Genomic DNA, 20,024 nt, shown 5'->3' on the forward strand with positions numbered 1-20,024 from the left:
TCTGTCCCTAGCTCTTTAGGTCCGAGGGACCTCGTAGGGCCAGCCACACTGGTTCACCACTCCCGCCTTCCCTGCACATGGCTTCTTGCCTCTTCTTGTTCTCAGTCTGCTTAAGACAATCAATGTTCCTTCTGTGGATCAGAGGCCAGTCCTGGCCCATCTGCAGGGAAGGATTGAGTTGACTATCACCCACCTGTCTTAGATACCCGCTCCTATAGATGACAGCAGGACCTTCAGTCCCAACTTGGCAATATTGGAAATTCCGAATGAGATTTAAGTTCTGGAAGTTGAGTTTTTGAGCATGAGCAACTTGTGGTTTCAGAGACCAGCTCCAGATATACCCTCTTTCAAACCCTCTTCCTATTGCTAACACAAGGCTGCGTTTGAGCCATCAAGAATGGAAGAGAAGGAATCAGGGGCTTTTAGCCAGGCATGGTGGTGAATGCCTGCGGTCCCCGTTACTCAGGAGGCTGAGGTGGGAGGATCACTTTAGCCTGGGAGGTCGAGGCTGTAGTGAGCCATGATTGTAACATTGCACTCCAGCCTGGGTGACACAGTGAGACCTCAGAGACTTAAGGACAAAGAAGGTGGGGACACAAAACTCCCCTGGATTTCTCAGTGTGCCGGTAAGGAGCACTAGTTTTGGCCGGGCGCAGTGGCTCACACGCCTGTAATCCCAGCACTGTGGGAGGCCGAGGCGGGCGGACCACGAGGTCAGGAGATTGAGACCATCCTGGCCAACATGGTGAAACCCCATCTCTACTAAAAGTACAAAAAATTAGCCGGGCGTGGTGGCAGGCACCTGTAGTCCCAGCTGCTCGGGAGGCTGAGGCAGGAGAATGGCGTGAACCCGGGAGGCGGAGCTTGCAGTGAGCCAAGATCTCACCACTGCATTCCAGCCTGGGCGACAAAGCCAGACTCCGTCTCAAAAAAAAAAAAAAAAAAAAAGAAAAAGAAAAGAGTGCCAGCTTCCTGAGACTTTTTCAGAATTATATCTGCAGTCATTTACACAGGTAATTGCTCTTATCCAAAAGAATAATAGAACTTTTCTCCTCCTAAAAGAACCAAATGGAAATGGTTACAGCCTGAACGAGGGCCTAGGTTAAACAACGTGTCAGGCAGCCTGAAGTAGCTACCTTCCTAAGCAGGCCAGCAGAAGTTCATGCTGTCACCACGCAACATGCAAGAAGGAATGAGCGGCCAGGTGTGGTGGCTCATGCCTGGAATCCCAGCACTTTGGGAGGCTGAGGCGGGTGGATCACCTGAGATCAGGAGTTCGAGACCAGCCTGGGCAACATGGTGAAACCCCATCTCTACTAAAAATACAAAAATTAGCTGGGCATGGTGCGCGTGCCTATAATCCCAGCTACTCGGGAGGCTGAGGCAGGAGAATCGCTTGAACCTGGGAAGTGGAGGTTGCAGTAAGCTGAGATCGTACCACTGCATTCCAGCCTGGGCGACAAAGCAAGACTCCATTTCAAAAAAAAAAAAAAAGAAAAAGAAAAAATTATGAACCTAAGAGACAGGCAAAGGGAGAGTCCAAAGGGGAGATTAAGAGACTGAAACAGAAACAAAAATTCATTCTGAGAGAGATAGCAGTTGAGAGAGGAAAGAGTAAAATCAGGGAAAGGTTTGAGGGAAGCCAAGAGAAAGATCGAGAGGCCAAATGAGAGGGACTGAGTTTGTGTGTTTATTCATTCACTTAGTATCTGTAGAGCTCTTAATATGTGTCACACACTTTAGTCTAAGCTGGAGACAAGCAGTAAACACAATTTCTATTCTGTAGGAAAAGACAGACAAGAAACCAGCAAACAAGTAGAACGCATTGCATGTCAGATGCCAATAAATGTTATGGAGAAAAAGAAAGCCAGGCAGTGAGATGTTGGTGGGTTAGGAGATTTAAAATCAGGGAATTGGGAGAGGCCTTGCTGGAAAGGTGATATTGAGCTAAGTCTGAGGGAGGAAAAAGAGGATGCCATGCCGTACCTGGGTTGGAGAGTGTTCCAGGCAGAGGGGACCATAAGTGCAAAGTCCCTGATGCCGAGTGATCAGTGGGGAAAGGGGTGATAAACGAGTCAGAGTGATTAATGAGGTCATAGCAGATAGGGCTTTGTGGGCCAGTTAGGACTTTGGTTTTTATTCTATATGAAATTTCTTTCTTTTCTTTTTTTTTTTTAATATTTATTGATTTTTTTCTTGAGACGGAGTTTTGCTCTTGTTGCCCATGCTGGAGTGCAATGGCATGATCTTGGCTCACTGCAACCTCTGCTTCCCAGGCTCAAGCAATCCTCCCATCTCAGCCTCCCGAGTAGCTGGGACTACAGGTGTTCTTCACCATGCCCAGCTATTTTTTTTGAGACGGAGTTTCGCTTTTGTCACCCAGGGTGGAGTGCAATGGCGCGATCTCGGTTCACTGCAACCTCTGCCTCCTGGGTTCAAGTGATTGTCCTGCCTCAGCCTCCCAAGTAGCTGGGATTACAGGCACCTGCCACCACACCCGGCTAAGTTTTGTATTTTTCATAGAGACGAGGTTTCACCATGTTGGCCAGGCTGGTCTCAAACTCCTGACCTCAAGTGATTCACCCGCCTGGGCCCCCCAAAGTGCTGGGATTACAGGTGTGAGCCATCGTGCCTGGCCCTTGCCAACTTTTTAATGGGGTTGTTTTCTGCTTGTTGAAATATTTAGTTTCCTTATATATTCTGGATAGTAGATCTTTGTTGGATGCATAGTTTGTGAATATTTTCTTCCATTCTTTTTTTTTGAGATGGAGTCTCACTCTGTACCCCAGGCTGGAGTGCAGTGGCGTGATCTTGGCTCACTGCAAGCTCCATCTCCCAGGTTCACGCCATTCTCCTGCCTCAGCCTCCTGAGTAGCTGGGACTACAAGTGCCCGCCACTGCGCCCGGCTAATTTTTTGTATTTTTAGTAGAGATGGGGTTTCACCGTGGTCTCGATCTCCTGACCTCGTGATCCACCTGCCTCAGCCTCCCAGAGTGCTGGGATTACAGGCGTGAGCCACCGCGCCTCGCCTTTCTTCCATTCTTCGGTTGTCTGTTTGTTGATGGTTGCTTTCGCTTTTGCTGTGCAGAAGCTCTTTAGTTTAATGAGAGCCCACTTAACAATTTTTGTTTTTGTTGCTTTTGAGGACTTAGTCAAGAATTCTTTACCAAGGCTGATATACAGAATAGTATTTCTCCTGGGGTTTCTTCTACGATTTTTATGGTTTGAAGTCTTACATTTAAATCTTTAACCCATCTTGAGTTAATTTTTTTATATGGTGAAAGATAGGGGTCCAGTTTCATTCTCTTGCATAAGGCTAGCCAGTTATCCCAGTGCCACTTAAATGAAATTTCAGCTGAGATTTGAAAGATACACATACAGGAACCAGGGCAGAATTGAGTTCTGGGCTGCTGGCTCTGGATTCAGTTCATTCATTTATTCAATCTCTCTCTATCATTCATTCTCCAAGCATTTAGCGAGGGCTGCTTTGTCCCAGGGCTTGTCCTGGGTGTACTAGAGAGACCAAAATGGAAAAGACCCTCCCCTCAGCTCTGGAGGAAGAAAACATTTCAGGGTGGGGTGAGGTCCTGCCCTCCTGCAGGTGGGGTAATCCTGCCAGGGTGACCTTGGTCAGCCATAAACTTGGGGAATGAGTGGGTGACAGGCTGGGGAGGGGCTGCCAGCAAGGAGGAAGGAGCTGGAGAGTGTGGAGGTGGGAGTGGGGGGAGAAAGGGGAGACCCCTTCAATTTTCTGTCTTTTCTGTGATGTGAAAGGCCCCGTCTCCCTGCTGGCTCTGAGCTCTGGCTCCAGGCAGGCCGGGGAGAGAACAGTGGATGGGCCAAGACAGGTGGCCCTGGCATGTGATGTGTGCCCAGGGACTACTCAGCCCTCACTTTTAGAAGGGTTTCCGGAAGTGATGGGAGGGACTGGGCAGGGCAGCTAAATATAGTCCTGGGGCCATGGCTCAGTCTGGGAGGGTCTTCCGCTGAGCACTGTGTGCCCATCACACGTGATGTCCACTGTCAGCTGCCCCTGTGAGTCCCTGTCCTTGTTTGGAGCCTGCTGCTTGTCTCAGATCCTTGGACACAGCCCTGACCCCAGTCCAGCTAGGCTCGACCCTGGCCGGTCCTCCTTGGAGTATCTTTCAGCCTAAGATCTCCAACCAGACCTGTGAGTCCCGTGGGCTGGATAGAGCGGGAGGGGAGGTCTGGGTATCTTGGTAAAGCGGGGGAGGGGAGTCTCAGATTGGGGGCTCTGGAGAATTTGGGGCCGGGACTAAGGTCAGAGGCTGAGGCCTGGGGCTAAGGCGAGGGCAAGGACAGTGGGCTAGAATCTGGGCTTGTGTTCAGGAACTGGGGTTGACTGATAGGGCATATTTTTGGGGCTGGAGCTGAGAATTGCAGTGGAGGCTGCTTTTGGGCCTGAGACCGAGTTCCTCTTCCCCCTTGGCCGTCAGAGTCCCATCCAGTGTAGGATGTGAGGTCTTTACAGGCTGGGGCTTCTCCCTGCGGGGCGGCGGGCCCGGCCTGGGCTAGGGCTGGGCCGGGAGCGCGGCGCCGTGGGGTCCCCCTAACCTACTCCTCCTCCACCCAGGCCCGCCATGTCGGCTGCGCCCGGCCTCTTGCACCAGGAGCTGTCCTGCCCGCTGTGCCTGCAGCTGTTCGACGCGCCCGTGACAGCCGAGTGCGGCCACAGTTTCTGCCGCGCCTGCCTGGGCCGCGTGGCCGGGGAGCCGGCGGCGGATGGCACCGTTCTCTGCCCCTGCTGCCAGGCCCCCACGCGGCCGCAGGCACTCAGCACCAACCTGCAGCTGGCGCGCCTGGTGGAGGGGCTGGCCCAGGTGCCGCAGGGCCACTGCGAGGAGCACCTGGACCCGCTGAGCATCTACTGCGAGCAGGACCGCGCGCTGGTGTGCGGAGTGTGCGCCTCACTCGGCTCGCACCGTGGTCATCGCCTCCTGCCCGCCGCCGAGGCCCACGCACGCCTCAAGGTGCGGGATCCGCGCGCATCGTGGTCGGAGGGGTTGTTCGGCGGCGCAGGGCCTGGCCGATGGGGAGGTCGCTGCACTGATTTGGATTCTGAGTCTCTAGAGAGGCTCACGAGCTCCTGGAGTTGCGGGGGGCAGGGGCGGGGCGAAGCAGCCAGGAAAGAGGGTCTGAGGAGCTGAAGGCGGGGCTGGCAGAGGAAAGCCGCGCAGCGATGGAGCCTGGCGAGAAGGGCGCTGAGCAAACCTAGGTTTCCCGGCCTTAGTCCCTAGAGGGACCTGGAGATGGGCGGGCGGAGCCCCAGGGAGGGTCTGATGGGCGGGGCGGAGCCAGGCGGAGCAGGGACTGACCAGCCCCTGCGGCCCACGCGCACATTCCTGCACCCGGTGGGCCGGTCGGGCTGGCTCCCTGCTCGGCGCTGGCCCACTTTGGACTGGAGGCGCCGCGTTCCGGACCGAGCCAGGAGGCCGAGGCAGGGCTGTCCCGTTGTGCTCAGCGGAGGCCCACGCATCCCTGAAGCTGCGGAACTTGGGCTGGCCTGACGGTCACCAGGCAGGGCCTCACCAGAAGGGAGACTGGAAGGGCTAGGCAGCCGGGATCTGCACTTATGTGCGCGGGCCCAGGGTGGCACCAAGAGCCCCGTCCAGGATGTTTTTCTGGGTAGAGCTGGAAGTCCCGAACGCCTTGGGAGCCCACACGCAGTTGCCTGCGTCCCCAGGTACCCAGCAGAGACACCCAGACAGAGGCAAATAGAGACGAACGCACACTGGCTAGTGCGTGTCATACGTGTGGCAAAAGCACACACGTATAGCTACCGGCCGGCACGTGTGCGCGCAGCCCCAGGAAAGTCTGCCATGAATATTCATTGGGCAGTGGAGGAATAAATGACAGGTGCAGGGGCTGGAGGAGGCGGGGTCTGGAGGCACGGAGGCGTCCTTGGTCCCGGAGGTGGAGACACTGCTGTTGTGTTACGCGACTGGTGCGCGCGCGGGGCTGGCTTCACAGGCGTTGCACTACTCCTTCCCTTGGCCCGCCTCCTAGAGGACGTAGACCACCGTCCTTTTGTTGGTATTCGAGGCCCCCAGACTTCCCAGGGACCCAGTCTCTCAGTCCTGCCTGGCCCAGTTCAGCCCAGTCCTAGCTGGTGGTCTCCTAGCACAGGGCAGGAGCTTCCTCCCGGGAGCCCTCCCATCCCAGCACACCTGTGCTTAAGACCCCAACCTCAGGGCAACTCGCTCGGATCCCCTTCCATGCTGTGGAAGCTTTGTTCTTTCGCTTTTTGCAATAAATCTTGCTGCTGCTAAAAAAAAAAAAAAAAAAAAAAAAGACCCCAACCTCGTCCAACCTTGGCCGTCTTTATCTGCGAAGAGAGCACAGAACCCATGAAACGGAACAGGGCCCAGGCAGCCCAGGAGCCTGGAAGGGGGCAGTGGGGCGAGATGCAGCCCACCGGGGTTCGCGGCAGCCCAGCGCTTCGCCGCTGGGAGGGGCTGGCCGGAGGTCTCAGGGAGGACCCCAGGAGGGACCCTGAAGGAGGAGGGGAACAAGAAGGCTCTGGGCGGGACCTGACGCCTGGGCCCTTGGCGCGAAGCGGGGTTGGGTCCCGAGATCACGTACCAGCTCAGAGTGGCCCTCACGCGGCCCGCCGCAGCCATGTGGCCTCCTCCAGCATGCGCATGTCGCGCAGCACGGCCACGACGAGCTCGGCTGCGTAGTCCTCGTAGTTGGAGGCGACCAGCTCGTCGGTGAGGTCCACGGTATCTAGCTGCCTGAGCGCTCCCCGCGGGATGCGCTCAAAGCCCTCGCGCAGCGGCACCGTCCCCAGCTTCATCTTGAACTTCTTGAGCTCCTCGGGGTCAGGTTCTCCAGCACCTTCAGAATGGCCTCGCGCTTCGTTCCCATGGTTCAGCCCTGCGCCTCTGAGCCTCCGAGGGCCTGGAGCCATCAGGTCCTACCTTTCGCAGCAGGTGGAACTGCCGCCCCCGGGGATGTCCCGGGGAGGAGACTGATCTGGCAGCTCGTATTCAACTCTGTGGCTCCTGCTGGGAGGGGACTCTGCAAACACCGCCTAGAGGGTCCCCCAGTTTCCCCTGGGAGAGTGGGGGCGCCAAATTGTTGAGGTGGGGATTGCTGTTCCCAATCTGCAGAGGAGGAAACAGGTTGCAAGTCATTGAGGCAGGAATGGAACTGATTCCATGGCCAGGCACCTCCCAGCAAAGAAGTGGCTTTGTAGCCTGGCATGGTTGCTCATGCTTGTAGTGCCAGCTACTCGGGAGGCTGAAGCAAAAGGATTGCTTGAGCCTTGGAGTTCGAGTTGTGATTCTGCCACTGCACTCCAGCCTCGGCAATCCTGTCTCAAAAAAAAAAAAAAAAAAAAAGTGGCTTTGGCAGGAGTATGGGGAGCTCTCCTATATTTGCATATTTGCATTTGAGGTCTTGGGTAAGATCTAGACCACAGAGTGTTTGGTTGGTCTATGCAGGGGACATTTTTTTTTTTTTTTTGAAACGCAGTCTTGCTCTGTCGCCCAGGCTAGAGTGCAGTGGCACATTCTTGGCTCACTGCAAACTCCGCATCCCTGATTCAAGCGATTCTCCTGCCTCAGCCTCCCGAGTAGCTGGGATTGCCACTGCGCCCGTCTAATTTTTGTATTTTTAGTAGAAATGGGGTTTCACCATCTTGGTCTGGCTGGCCTTGAACTCCTGACCTCGTGATCCACCCGCCTCGGCCTCCCAAAGTGTTGGGACTACAGGCGTGAGCCACCGCGCCCGGCCAGCAGGGGACATTTTAATTAAATTTCCTGTCCCCCACTCCAAGCCCATGCGTGTACAGGCAGGCTGACTTGGGGGTCAGGCTGACAGGCTGACTGAGGCTGATGTTCTGCTTTTAAGTAAGAGAGGAAGCCCAGGAGTAGGGGTATGTTGCCTTTCTTCTTTCATGTATCCTTCATGTACCCCCGAGGTCTGTTGTGTGCCAAGCTCTGTGCCTGCTTGTCTGGTGGGAGAGACCAAACCACATTGTTTGTCATCCTCGCAAAGACCTGCGCTATGGGGCTGACTGCCGAGCAGAGGGGATCAGGGAAGGCAAGGCCAGGGAGGGGTCAACAAAACAGACAAGGGGCTTGGGGTGTGGTGGTTCATGCCTGTAATCCCAGCACGCTGGGAGGCTGAGGTGGGAGGATTGTTGAGGCCAGGAGTTGGAGACCAGCCTGGGCAATATAGTGAGATTGTTTCTACAAAAATATTTTAAAAAATCATGGCCAGGCATGGTGGCTCATGTCTGTAATCCCAGCACTTTGGGAGGCCGAAGTGGGTGGATCACCTGAGGTCAGAAGTTTGAGACCAGCCTGGCTAACATGGTGAAACCCTGTCTCTACTAAAAATACCAAAATTAGCCAGGTGTGGTGGTGCACCGAAATTAGTCCCAGCTACTTGGGAGGCTGAGGCAGGAGAATCGCTTGAACCCAGGAGGCGGAGGTTGCAGTGAGCCGAGATTGTGCCACTATACTGCAGCCTGGGGGACAGAGTGAGACTCCATCTCAAAAAAAAAAAAGAAATCAGAAAATTTGCTGGGCATGGTGGTGTGTGCCTATAGTTCCAGCTACTTGGGAGACTGAAGTGAGAGGGCCAATTAAGCCTGGGAAGTTGAGGCTGTAGTTAACTGTGATCATGCCACTACTCCAGCCAGGGCAACAGTGTGAGACCCTGTCTCAAAACAAAACACCGTAATAAATAAATAAATAAACGCACCAAAATAGACAAGGGGCAGGGGAAGCATTCAGACCTCAGGAGTAGCACTGGCTGGGGCTGGGAGGCATGTAAGTGGGTTTGGGGGTTGGAAAATGGCTGGAGGAGGAGCTGGCATTGAGGTTGAGCCACAGAGGGTAGGTTTAGGATGGGAGGTGTGGGTTCCGGGTGGGTGGCATCCCCATCACTTCTCCATGCTTCGCCCCCCAGACACAGCTGCCACAGCAGAAACTGCAGCTGCAGGAGGCATGCATGCGCAAGGAGAAGAGTGTGGCTGTGCTGGAGCATCAGCTGGTGGAGGTGGAGGTGAGGACTTCACAGGGCCATGTCTGGGGGCTGAGGGCCAGGCTAGGGGTCTCCAGCCAAGAGTCTTTATCCCTTCGATCACTGCCCCATCCCTGCAGGAGACAGTGCGTCAGTTCCGGGGGGCCGTGGGGGAGCAGCTGGGCAAGATGCGGGTGTTCCTGGCTGCACTGGAGGGCTCCTTGGACCGCGAGGCAGAGCGTGTGCGGGGTGAGGCAGGGGTCGCCTTGCGCCGGGAGCTGGGGAGCCTGAACTCTTACCTGGAGCAGCTGCGGCAGATGGAGAAGGTGCTGGAGGAGGTGGCGGACAAGCCGCAGACTGAGTTCCTCATGGTGAGCACTGGTGACCTCCCCTCCCTGCCTCAGCCCTCTGCTCAGGGCCCAGAGACCTCATCCCATTGTCAGATAGGCCCAGAGAGGGGCAGGGATAAGCCAGCAGCACACAGCCGGGAGGGGCAGGCCTCAGGACTGCTGTATGGTTGTTTAGGTTGAGCACTGCATAAGGCCATTGCATTAAGTGAGCACTATTCATATCATAGACATTGTAGGTTTATATATTTATTAGGGCACTCTTTTTTTTTTTTGAGACAGAGTCTCGCTCTGTTGCCCAGGCTGGAGTGCAGTGGCAGGATCTTGGCTCACTGCAAGCTCCGCCTCCTGGGTTCACGCCATTCTCCTGCCTCAGCCTCCTGAGTAGCTGGGACTACAGGCGCCCGCCACCACGCCTGGCTAATTTTTTCTATTTTTCAGTAGAGACAGGGTTTCACCGTGTTAGCCAGGATGGTCTTGATCTCCTGACCTCGTGATCCACCCGCCTTGGCCTCCCAAAGTGCTGGGATTACAGGCGTGAGCCACCGCACCCGGTCTTTTTTTTAAAGGCAGGGTCTCACTCTGTCACCCAGGCTGGAGTGCAGTGGCATGATCATAGCTCACTGCACCCTTGACTTTGTAGGCTCAAGCAATCCTCCAATCTCAGCCTTCCATAGCTGGGACTATAGGCGCTTACCACCATGCCTGGCTAATTTTGTATTTTTAGTAGAGATGGGGGTCTCATTATGTTGCCCAGACCGGTCTCAAAGCCTGGGCTCAAGCAATCTGCCTGCCTTGGCCTCCCAAAGTGCTGGGATTATAGGCTTGAGCCACCGGACCCGGCCTATTAGGACAGTTTTCTAACAGGTGGAATCAGAGTTTCTTGGAGGCGAAGATACCTTTTTGTAATCCGCATAAAAGTGAAGTGGTAGGGGTGGCCTTGAGTTCTAGGTCTCTTTTGCCTTTTTTTTTTTTTTTTTTTTTTTTTGAGACAGGGCTTTGCTCTGTTGCCCAGGCTGGAGTGCAGTGGCATGACCTCGGCTCACTGCAACCTCCTTCTCCTGGGTTCAAGTGATTTTCCTGGCTCAGCTTCCCGAGTAGCTGGGATTACAGGTGCCTGCCACCATGCCCAGCTAATTTTTTTGTAATTTTAGTAGAGATGGGTTTGACCATGTTGGCCAGGCTGGTCTCGAACTCCTGGCCTCAAGCAATCCACCCGCCTTGGCCTCCCAAAGTGTTGAGATTACAGGCAGGAGCCACCTCATCCGGCCTCTGTTAGCTTTTCTGATTCTTTCTGACATTGCACTCAGCATTCCTAGTTGTCTACCCCATCCTCAAAAGTCTCCAGTGTCCCCACCATCGGCTTCACCACCATTCTCTTTTTCTCTCTCTCCAGAAATACTGCCTGGTAACCAGCAGGTGAGAGCAACCTGGCCCTGTCCCTTTGCCTGACTTGTCCCAGTCTTCTAGGGACAAGAGCCGGCTCATCTCCACTCACTATTGTGCCTGCACACCCACAATTCAGTCTGCTCCCCCACCCCTGCCTGAACACAAGTTTGTAGACAGAAATGATCTGGAAGGATCCTTTCACTCAGGGACCTCCTAGATTGGTGCCGTGAGACACATGTGGGTGGGGACACAGGCGTCACTGTGTGCTCAGTGTGGCCGTTGAGGGAAAGAGGTGGCCAGGGATGGAGTGAATGTTTGAGTTGGGCCCTGGAGGGATGAACAGGAGTTGGCTAGGCAAAGCGTTGGGAGAAGAAGGGCATTGTGAGGAGAAAGGCATTGCGGGGAGAAGGGCATTGCTGAGAGAAGAAGGGCATTGCTGGGAGAAGGACATTGCCGGGAGAAGAAGGACATTGCTGGGAGAAGAAGGGCATTGCTGGGAGAAGGGCATTATGGGGAGAAGGGCATTGCGGGGAGAAGGGCACTGCTGGGAGAAGGGAATTGCTAGAAGAAGGGCATTGCTGGGAGAAGAAGGGCATTGTGGGGAGAAGGGAATTGCTGGGAGAAGGGCATTATGGGGAGAAGGGCATTGCAGGGAGAAGGGCATTGCGGGGAGAAGGGCATTGCGGGGAGAAGGGCATTGCGGGGAGAAGGGCACTGCAGGGAGAAGGGCGTTGCTGGGGAGAAGGGCGTTGTGGGGAGAAAGGCATTGCTGGGAGAAGGGCATTGCTGGGAGAAGGGCATTGCTGGGAGAAGAAGGGCATTGCTAGGAGAAGGGCATTGCTGGGAGAAGAAGGGCATTGTGGGGAGAAGGGCACTGTGGGGAGAAAGGCATTGCTGGGAGAAGAAGCACACTGTAGGGAGAAGGGCATTGCTGGGAGAAGGGCATTGCTGGGAGAAGGGCATTGCGGGGAGAAGGGTATTGCTGGGAGAAGAAGGGCATTGCAGGGAGAAGGGCATTGCGGGGAGAAGGGCGTTGCTGGAAGAAGGGTGTTGCTGGGAGAACGGCATTGCTGGGAGAAGGGTGTTGCTGGGAGAAGGGCATTGCTGGGAGAGGGGTCAGCCAGCGAGAGGGCTGGCGAGTGGGAGGGAAGACCAAGCTGGGGTAGTAGGTGTGTGCACACTGGCAAAGCTGAGAGGCTTGGACCTTATCCCAACAGAAGGATTAAAAGAAAATGTAGTTGGGCTGGGTGCGGTGGCTCACGCCTGTCATCCAAGCACTTTGGGAGGCTGAGGCGGGCGGATCACCTGAGGTCAGGAGTTCGAGACCAGTCTGGCCAACATGGCAAAACATCATCTCTACTAAAAACACAAAAATTAGCCAGGCATGGTGGCAGGTGCCTATAATCCCAGCTACTTGGGTGGCTGAGGCAGGAGAATTGCTTGAACTGGGGAGGCAGAGGCTGCAGTGAGCCAAGATCATGCCACTACACCCCAGCCTGGGTGATAGAGCCAGACTCAATCTCAGAAAAAAAAAAAAAAAAAAAAAGACCTAAACCAAATAAACAGTGGTAAAATATATGCAACATAAAATTGACAATTTTAAGCTTCTTTTTTGTTTTTAAGACAGGATCTTGCTATGTTGCCCAGACTGAACTCAAATTTCTGAGCTCCAATGAGCGTCCTGAGTCAGCCTCCCTGAGCAGCTGGGACTACACTCTACCTCGCTCATTTTAAGTGTTTTTAAGTGTGCATTTAAAATTCAGTGGTGCTAAGTACATTCACATTGTACAACCATCACCAGTGTTTATCTCCAGAATTTTCTCATCTTCCCAAACCAAAACTCCAAAGGAAGAGTTTTTTTTTTTTTTTTTTTTTGAGATAGGGTCTTGCTCTGTCTCCCAGGCTGGAGTGCAGTGGCGCGATCTCGGCTCACTGCAAGCTCCGCCTCCCGGGTTCACGCCATTCTCCTGCCTCAGCCTCTCTGAGTAGCTGGGACTACAGGCGCCCGCCACCACGCCCGGCTAATTTTTTGTATTTTTAGTAGAGACGGGGTTTCACTGTGGTCTCGATCTCCTGACCTCGTGATCTGCCCGCCTCGGCCTCCCAAAGTGCTGGGATTACAAGCATGAGCCACCGTGCCCGGCCCCAAAGGAAGAGTTTTAAGCAGGGGTGCGATGTGGGGAGATCCTGGAATCCCCTCAGCCCTTGTCCTCCCCACTCACACATGCCTCCCCTTCCCCTCTCCACCCCCAGGCTGCAGAAGATCCTGGCAGAGTCTCCCCCACCCGCCCGTCTGGACATCCAGCTGCCAATTATCTCAGATGACTTCAAATTCCAGGTGTGGAGGAAGATGTTCCGGGCTCTGATGCCAGGTACCGGGAGGGACTGGCTCAGGTTTGCGTGCGACCGGGCAGTTGATGGGAGGCCCTAGCCACCCCTGAGAGGCCTCCCAGTCCCAACTGGGGAGGCCACTGAAGGAGGTACCCATTGCCCCTTTGCCTCTGGACTGCCGCTGCAGTCCTCTAACCTGTGTTGGGAGGAGGGCCTTTGAGAGCATGGGGTTTGCAGTGGGTGACTGACACGAAGATGCTGCTGCTGTTGGCGACACGGGACGCTGGGGCCTGGGTCTGAGCAACTGACTTGCTGTGTGATCCTTGGTCAGTCTCTGCCCCTCTCTGGACAGTGGAGATGATAAATCCTGCCAATTGGGGACTGAGGCTCTGCAGAGCTCCTGGAACCCTGGGGACTGGCCTGGGTCAGAGAGTGACTCTGGCGGCCTGTGGCTGGGGAGGCCCAAGGGCTCAGTTCCTCCCGCAAGAGCTGGATGATGCAGGTTACAGAGCTCCGGGACATACACATTGCTGGGGCAGCCCTTCCTGCCTCAGCGGAGGTGGGAATGCAGACAGTCTCATTTTATTCATGGTAAAACTAAGGCTCAGAGACTGGGTCTAGGCTGATGTGAAGATCGGGCTCCTTGACCTTGGGCCTTGGGCCTTGTCTGGGCCTCAGATGGTGAGTCCCATGCCTTGTATCAATTTAGTCCTGTTGGCCAGGCTCGGTGGCTCACACTTGTAATCCCAGAACTTTGGGAGGCTGAGGTGGGAGGATCACTTGAGCCCAGGAGTTGGAGACCAGCCTGGGAAACATAGAACCCCTGTCTCTACAAAAACTTAAAAAAATTAGCCAGGTGTGGTGGCACGTGCCTGTAGTCCCCGCTACTTGGGAGATGGGAGGATTGCTTGAGCCTGGGAGTTGGAAGTTGCAGTGAGCCAAGGTTGCACCTGCACTCCAGCCTGGGCGACAGTGAGACCCTGCCTCAAAAAAACAAAAACAAAAACAGAAAACAACAACAATAACAACAAAAACAAAAAGAAAATGCAGGCCTGCCTGCAATCCTAGAGGGAAGCAATCATGGCCTCATCTTACAGCTGGGCAAACTGAAGTTGAGCCAGGTGTGGTCTTGTGGCCCAAGCCCAGTGAGCGGAGATGCCAAGAGGATTAGGGGAGACAAAGCTGGCCTGTAATTGGTTGGGAGAAGACCCCAGCGAGGCAGAAACCTAGGGTTTTCTGACCGTGTTCTCTCTGGCAGCGCTGGAGGAGCTGACCTTTGACCCGAGCTCTGCGCACCCGAGCCTGGTGGTGTCTTCCTCAGGCCGCCGCGTGGAGTGCTCGGAGCAGAAGGCGCCGCCGGCCGGGGAGGACCCGCGCCAGTTCGACAAGGCGGTGGCGGTGGTGACGCACCAGCAGCTCTCCGAGGGCGAGCACTACTGGGAGGTGGAGGTTGGCGACAAGCCGCGCTGGGCGCTGGGTGTGATCGCGGCCGAGGCCCCCCGCCGCGGGCGCCTGCACGCGGTGCCCTCGCAGGGCCTGTGGCTGCTGGGGCTACGCGAGGGCAAGATCCTGGAGGCGCACGTGGAGGCCAAGGAGCCGCGCGCTCTGCGCAGCCCCGAGAGGCGGCCCACGCGCATCGGCCTTTACCTGAGCTTCGGCGACGGCGTCCTCTCCTTCTACGATGCCAGCGATGCCGACGCGCTCGTGCCGCTTTTTGCCTTCCACGAGCGCCTGCCCGGGTCCGTGTACCCCTTCTTCGACGTGTGCTGGCACGACAAGGGCAAGAATGCCCAGCCGCTGCTGCTCGTGGGTCCCGAAGGCGCCGAGGCCTGAGCTGCCGGACGGGTCGGGGAGGGGTGCAGGGGCCTGGGTTGGAGCTTAGGTCTCCTTGGTTGGGTCTGACGGGAGAAGGGTGGGGAGCGGGTTGCCAGGGCCCAGGGGGCTGGGAACTGGGGAATCTCCCAGAATACTGACAAGCATGGGGTAGGACTGGCTTGGTGGCTCATGCCTGTAATCCCAGCACTTTGGGAGACGGAGGCGAGTGGCTCACCTGAGGTCAGGAGTTTAAGACCAGCCTGGCCAACATGGTGAAACTCCTCTCTACTAAAAATACAAAAATTAGCTGGGCGCGGTGGCCTTCGCCTGTAATCCCAGCTACTTGGGAGGCTGAGGCAGGAGAATTGCTTGAACCCAGGAGGTGGAGGTTTCAGTGAGCGGACATTGCGGCACTGCACTCTAGCCTGGGTGACTAGAGTGAGACTCTGTCTCAAAAAAAAAAAGTGTGTGGGTTGGCATGGCCTGGGCACTGCTGGTGAGGGGTTGGGGTGATGCTGGGGACAAGACTCAGTGGGGTAGGGACATCTGGAGTCAGGTCAGTGGGGAAATCAGAATTTGGGAACCAGGATGCCTGAGAATTCCAGGAAGAAACTAAGGTTGAGCGAGGGAGGGACAGGGCCAGGTTGGGGGATTGATGGGAGGAGCTTGAGAACCTGTAGAGTAAGGGGCTCCTCCTGCCTCACACTCCCCTCCTCCTTAGGCCTTGGGTCCCCCGCTCCAGATTCACCTTACCCAAAGGCCTTCCCCTTAGTTCTCCACCTTAAGCATGCATTAAAATAACCTTTTTAAAGCCCTTAACCATGACTTGTTAAAGCATAGTGTGCTAAGTTTCTGATTTAGTAGGTTGGACAGGTCAAAAATGCTCATTTCTTTTTTTTCTTTTTTTTGAGACGGAGTCTTGCTCTGTCACCCAAGGCTAGAGTGCAGTGGCGCCATCTCGGCTCACTGCAACCTCTGCCTCCAGGGTTCAAGCAATTCTCATGCCTCAGCCTCCCAAGTAGCTGGGACTACAGACCCCCGCCACCACACCTGGCTATTTATTTTTACTTTTTATTTTTAGTAGAGGTTTCACTATGTTGGCCAAGCTGGTCTCGAACTCCTGACCTCAAGTGATTCACCCGCCTTGGCCTCCCAAAGTGCTGGGATTACAGACATGAGCCACTGTGCCTGGCCGAAAAATGCTCATTTTTTTTTTTTTTTAATTTAGTTTTTGTAGAAATGGTGTCTCGTTATGTTGCCCAGGCTGATCTTGAACTCTTGGCCTCAAGTGATCCTCCTGCCTTGGCCTTCCAAGTACTGGGATTACAGGTGTGAGCCACCATGCCCTGCCAAAAATGTGCATTTCTAGCAGGTTCCCAGGTGACGCTGCTGGCCACAGGGGCTGATGCTGCGGGAAGCCCTGACCTAGTGCACACCCCATTGGGCTCTTCACTGTCAGTGTAGATGGAGGAGAGGCATCGGTCCAAAATATGTTTCCCCAGTCAAAAACATGTAAGGTTTGCACCAGGAGTGGAAGGAAACAAACAAACATAAACCAAAGCAAAGACATTTAAGGGCTGGGTACTCATGACTGTAATCCCAACACTTTGGGAGTTTGAGGCAAGAGGATCATTTGAGGCCAGGAGTTTGAGACCAGCCTGGGCAACATAGCGAGACCCTGTTGCAACAAAAACCAGAAAAACAACAAAAAGAAGACATTGGAAAACTGCCAGAGCTGATTCTAGGCGAATAAACAACCCTCGACTTCACTTGCTTTGCTTCTGGGATATGTTTATCGAGCGTCTTGAACGTTGAGGAAGCCAGCCAAGAGAAAGAGCCTGATGCCAAGGTCACACTGGTCCCTGCTGCTCATGGGGAAGAGAAGGCCCCCTACTAGGTAGCCCAGAACCGGCCGCTCCCCACTTACTTGCTGGTTCACACCTGATTTGGTTTTAGCGCACAGGGCATTTCTTGGGCTGTGGAGTAACCACTGAGACCAGAGTGAGAGTCCCTCTTCCCTGGAGGGAGAGGCCTTTGGGGATCCAGACAGGCTTCTCTCCTGAGAGAAGACGCTGGCCTAGGGTCACTCATTTTCACGGGGAGGGTGTGCTGGCGGGATGGGTGGAAGGGCCTGGGGCCCCGGCAGCCCATTGCAGAGGTTTTCTCAGGAGGTGGTGGGTATGGGACTAAGGGTGAAAGGGAAGTTGTGAGTTGGGTAAGAAAGGCCTGAGGATCTGGCAGGAGAAGGCAGCATACCTAGGTGTGTCTCCCAGAGGAAGGCCTGTGGAGCCCTGGCTTCAGGAGACAGAAGAGAGGATTAACGGTAGAAGCTCCTTCATGTTAGAAAATAAAACATTTTAGTAAAGGGATTATTTGGTTGTAAAATCCAACACCACTAATAAAACTGTTATATTCTGACTCCTTCCTCATTAAATCTGCATGAAAAGACATATGACCTACTGCAAGGCCTCCTAATTGCCCTCTAGCCTTCAATCTTGACTCGGTAATGTTTCTAAAAATGCAAATGTGGTCATGGGACTCAGTTGCTCAAAACTTTCAACAACTCCCTCTTGCCTACAGGATAAAGCCCCCAGTCTTCGGCTTAGCATTTGAGCTGTTCTGCCATGTTTTTTGTTTGTTTGTTTGTTTGTTTTGTTTGAGACAGTCTCGCTCTGTCGCCCAGGCTGGAGTGCAGTGGTGTGATCGCCGTAACCTCTGCCTCCTAGGTTCAAAGGATTCTCCTGCCTCAGCCTCCCGAGTAGCTGGGATTACAGGTGCCTACCAGGCTGGTCTCGAACTCCTGACCTCAGGTGATCCACCCATCTTGGCCTCCCAAAGTGCTGGGATTATAGGCTGGCCTTCCAGCCTCATCTGTTTTTAATTAAAAAACAATTTTTTTTTGAGACAAGGTCTTGCTCTGTTGCACAGGCTGGAGTGCAATGGTGTGATTGTGGCTCACTGCAGCCTTGACCTCCTGGGCTCACATGATCCTCCCACTCCAGCCTCCTGAGTAGCTAGGATGGCAGGCACCCACCACCATGCCTGACTATTTTTTATTTTTTGTATTTTGGTAGAGATGAGGTCTCACTATGTTGCCCATGCTGGTCTTGAGCTCCTGGCCTCAAGCGATCCTCCCATCTCGGCTTCCCAAAGTGTTGGGATTATAGGTGTGAGCCACTCAGCCCAGCCCAGCTTCATCTTTTATTTTATTATTAGTTTTTGAGATGGAATCTCACTGTGTCACCCAGGTTGGAGTGCAGTGGCATGATCTCGGCTCACTGCAACCTCCGCCTCCCAGGTTCAAGTGATCCTCCTGCCTCAGCCTCCCGAGTAGCTGGGACTATAGGCGGGTGACACTACGCCTAGCTGATTTTTGTATTTCTAGTGGGGATGGGGGTTTCACTATGTTGGCCAGCCTGGTCTCGAACTCCTGACCTCAGGTGATCCGCCCACCTCGGCCTCCCAAAGTACTAGGATTACAGGCTTGAACCACCGCACCCAGCCCCAGCTTCATCTTAAAAAGAAAAATTCTCTGTTTTAATATCTAACAGGGCAAATACTGAAAGATAAACCCACATAACAAAAGCTCTTTGGGATCCTAGTATTGGGGAAAGGCTGCTGTCCATTGACTGTCACTGAACTCTCTGTCATTGCTCAGGCTAAGGACTGGCCACAGTGAGGGAGGGACCTGTGGTCTCCCGTGTTGCTCCTCACCCTGTAGACTGTGGGCTGTGGGCTGTGGGCTGTGGGCTGTGTCCAGCCTCACCTTGGACCACCGCCCTGTGCATGTCTACACTCTGGCCATGCTGAACTGGACTGCTGGGGTCTCTGCACCTATATATATATATATATTTTTTTTTTGAGATGGAGTCTTGCTCTGTTGCCCAGGCTGGAGTGCAATGGTGCTGTCTCAGCTCACTGCAACCTCTGCCTCCCAGGTTCAAGTGATTCTCCTGCCTCAGCCTCCCCAGTAGCTAGGATTACCAGCACCCACCACCACGCCAGGTTAATTTTTTCATTTTTATTTTTATCTTTAGTAGAGGCGGGGTTTTGCCATGTTGGCTAGGCTGGTCTCGAACTCCTGACCTCAAATGATCTGCCCACCTCAGCCTCCCAAAGTGCTGGGATTACAGGCATGAGCTGTTAGGCCTGGCCCCTACACTTCTTTTTTAGGAATGTCAGTTCCCTCCCACTTATCCTTCATGGCTCTCCCAAAACACCACCATTTCCTGTCCTCTCTTGACCTTCTAGGCTTCCAGGAAGAATCAGTTACTCTCCTCTCTGGATCTCCCAGCAGCTCCTCCACCATGTGTAGCCCACGGCATTGAATTGTCTACACATAGGCCATGGGTGTCTGGAGGGATGGTGGTATCTGAGACCCAAAGCCTCCTTCTGAGGAAATGGGTACTCTGAGAAGCAGATGCCAAGATAGGATTAAATGGGCAGAGATTTTAGGAGGGAAGATGCCCATGTAAGGGAAGATGGGGAGGGCCATCAGACTGTGTTGCAAGTCTGCTGTTCCGTGTGGGAGGGAGGGAGGGAAGGCTCTTGTGGCGTCTCCTGCAGCCAAAGCCACCGTCCAAACACTCCTGTGCCTTCTGGGACCCAGGCTGGCTTTAGTCTCCCTGCAGAGCTGAGTAATGTATGCTCCCTTTTGTTGGAATTATATCAGGAAACTTTCTTTTGAAGCTGCCACAGGTTCTTTCTGCGTATAGTTGCCCCAGCTTGAGCTGTGTGCATTGAAGGAAATGGCCCATGGCTGACTGGGTGAGGTGGGCTTTGTGGGAAAAGCTGCGTAATTCAGGTGGTCCTTGTCGGGTGGGGCTGCCTGACCCAGGCAGGGTCTCCCTGGGGATGTAGGAAGGTGAAATGTGAACAGAGAAGGGAGTTCCTCCAGCACATGTGTTCTAAAGCACCAGTGTCCCCTCCGTGAGTCCCTCCTCTCCATGGGAACGCTGGAAACCCCCAGTAACTGGCTGCCAAGACATTTCCTGTGTTTCCTGACATCTTTAGATAGCATAATAGCAAAGTTGAACCTGCCAAGGCCATGATAAAACTGCAAGCAAGAACATTTATCATGGCCGGGTGCAGTGGCTCACGCCTGTATTCCCAGCACTTTTGGAGGTTGAGGTGGGTGAATCACCTGA

General features: G+C 54.3%; 2 protein-coding genes across 2 annotated transcripts; one reads left to right on the plus strand and one right to left on the minus strand.

Annotated features, from left to right (window-relative positions):
• The first annotated feature begins 4,602 nt into the window (after window positions 1–4,602).
• Window positions 4,603–17,209, plus strand: TRIM72 (tripartite motif containing 72). The gene is made up of 6 exons (XM_032157232.2): window positions 4,603–4,992; window positions 8,942–9,037; window positions 9,136–9,366; window positions 10,739–10,761; window positions 12,985–13,103; window positions 14,321–17,209. Exons 1-6 carry the CDS (start codon window positions 4,603–4,605, stop codon window positions 14,893–14,895), a joined length of 1,434 nt encoding a protein of 477 aa, XP_032013123.1. The 3' UTR covers window positions 14,896–17,209.
• Window positions 6,621–6,889, minus strand: PYDC1 (pyrin domain containing 1). Its single transcript, XM_032157233.2, is given in 2 exon segments — window positions 6,621–6,844; window positions 6,847–6,889. Coding segments are annotated over 2 exon segments (267 nt in total).
• Window positions 17,210–20,024: the final 2,815 nt, after the last annotated feature.

The sequence above is a fragment of the Hylobates moloch genome, unplaced genomic scaffold (assembly GCF_009828535.3).
Source record: "Hylobates moloch isolate HMO894 unplaced genomic scaffold, HMol_V3 SCAFFOLD_6, whole genome shotgun sequence".
NCBI classification, from domain to species: domain Eukaryota; kingdom Metazoa; phylum Chordata; class Mammalia; order Primates; family Hylobatidae; genus Hylobates; species Hylobates moloch.

Coding starts and splice junctions, on each gene's coding strand:
- TRIM72 (XM_032157232.2), top strand. CDS start 4,603: ATGTCGGCTGCGCCCGGCCTCTTGCACCAGGAGCTGTCCTGCCCGCTG. Junction 4,993..8,941: donor AGGCCCACGCACGCCTCAAG/GTGCGGGATCCG, acceptor TTCGCCCCCCAG/ACACAGCTGCCACAGCAGAA. Junction 9,367..10,738: donor CGCAGACTGAGTTCCTCATG/GTGAGCACTGGT, acceptor CTCTCTCTCCAG/AAATACTGCCTGGTAACCAG.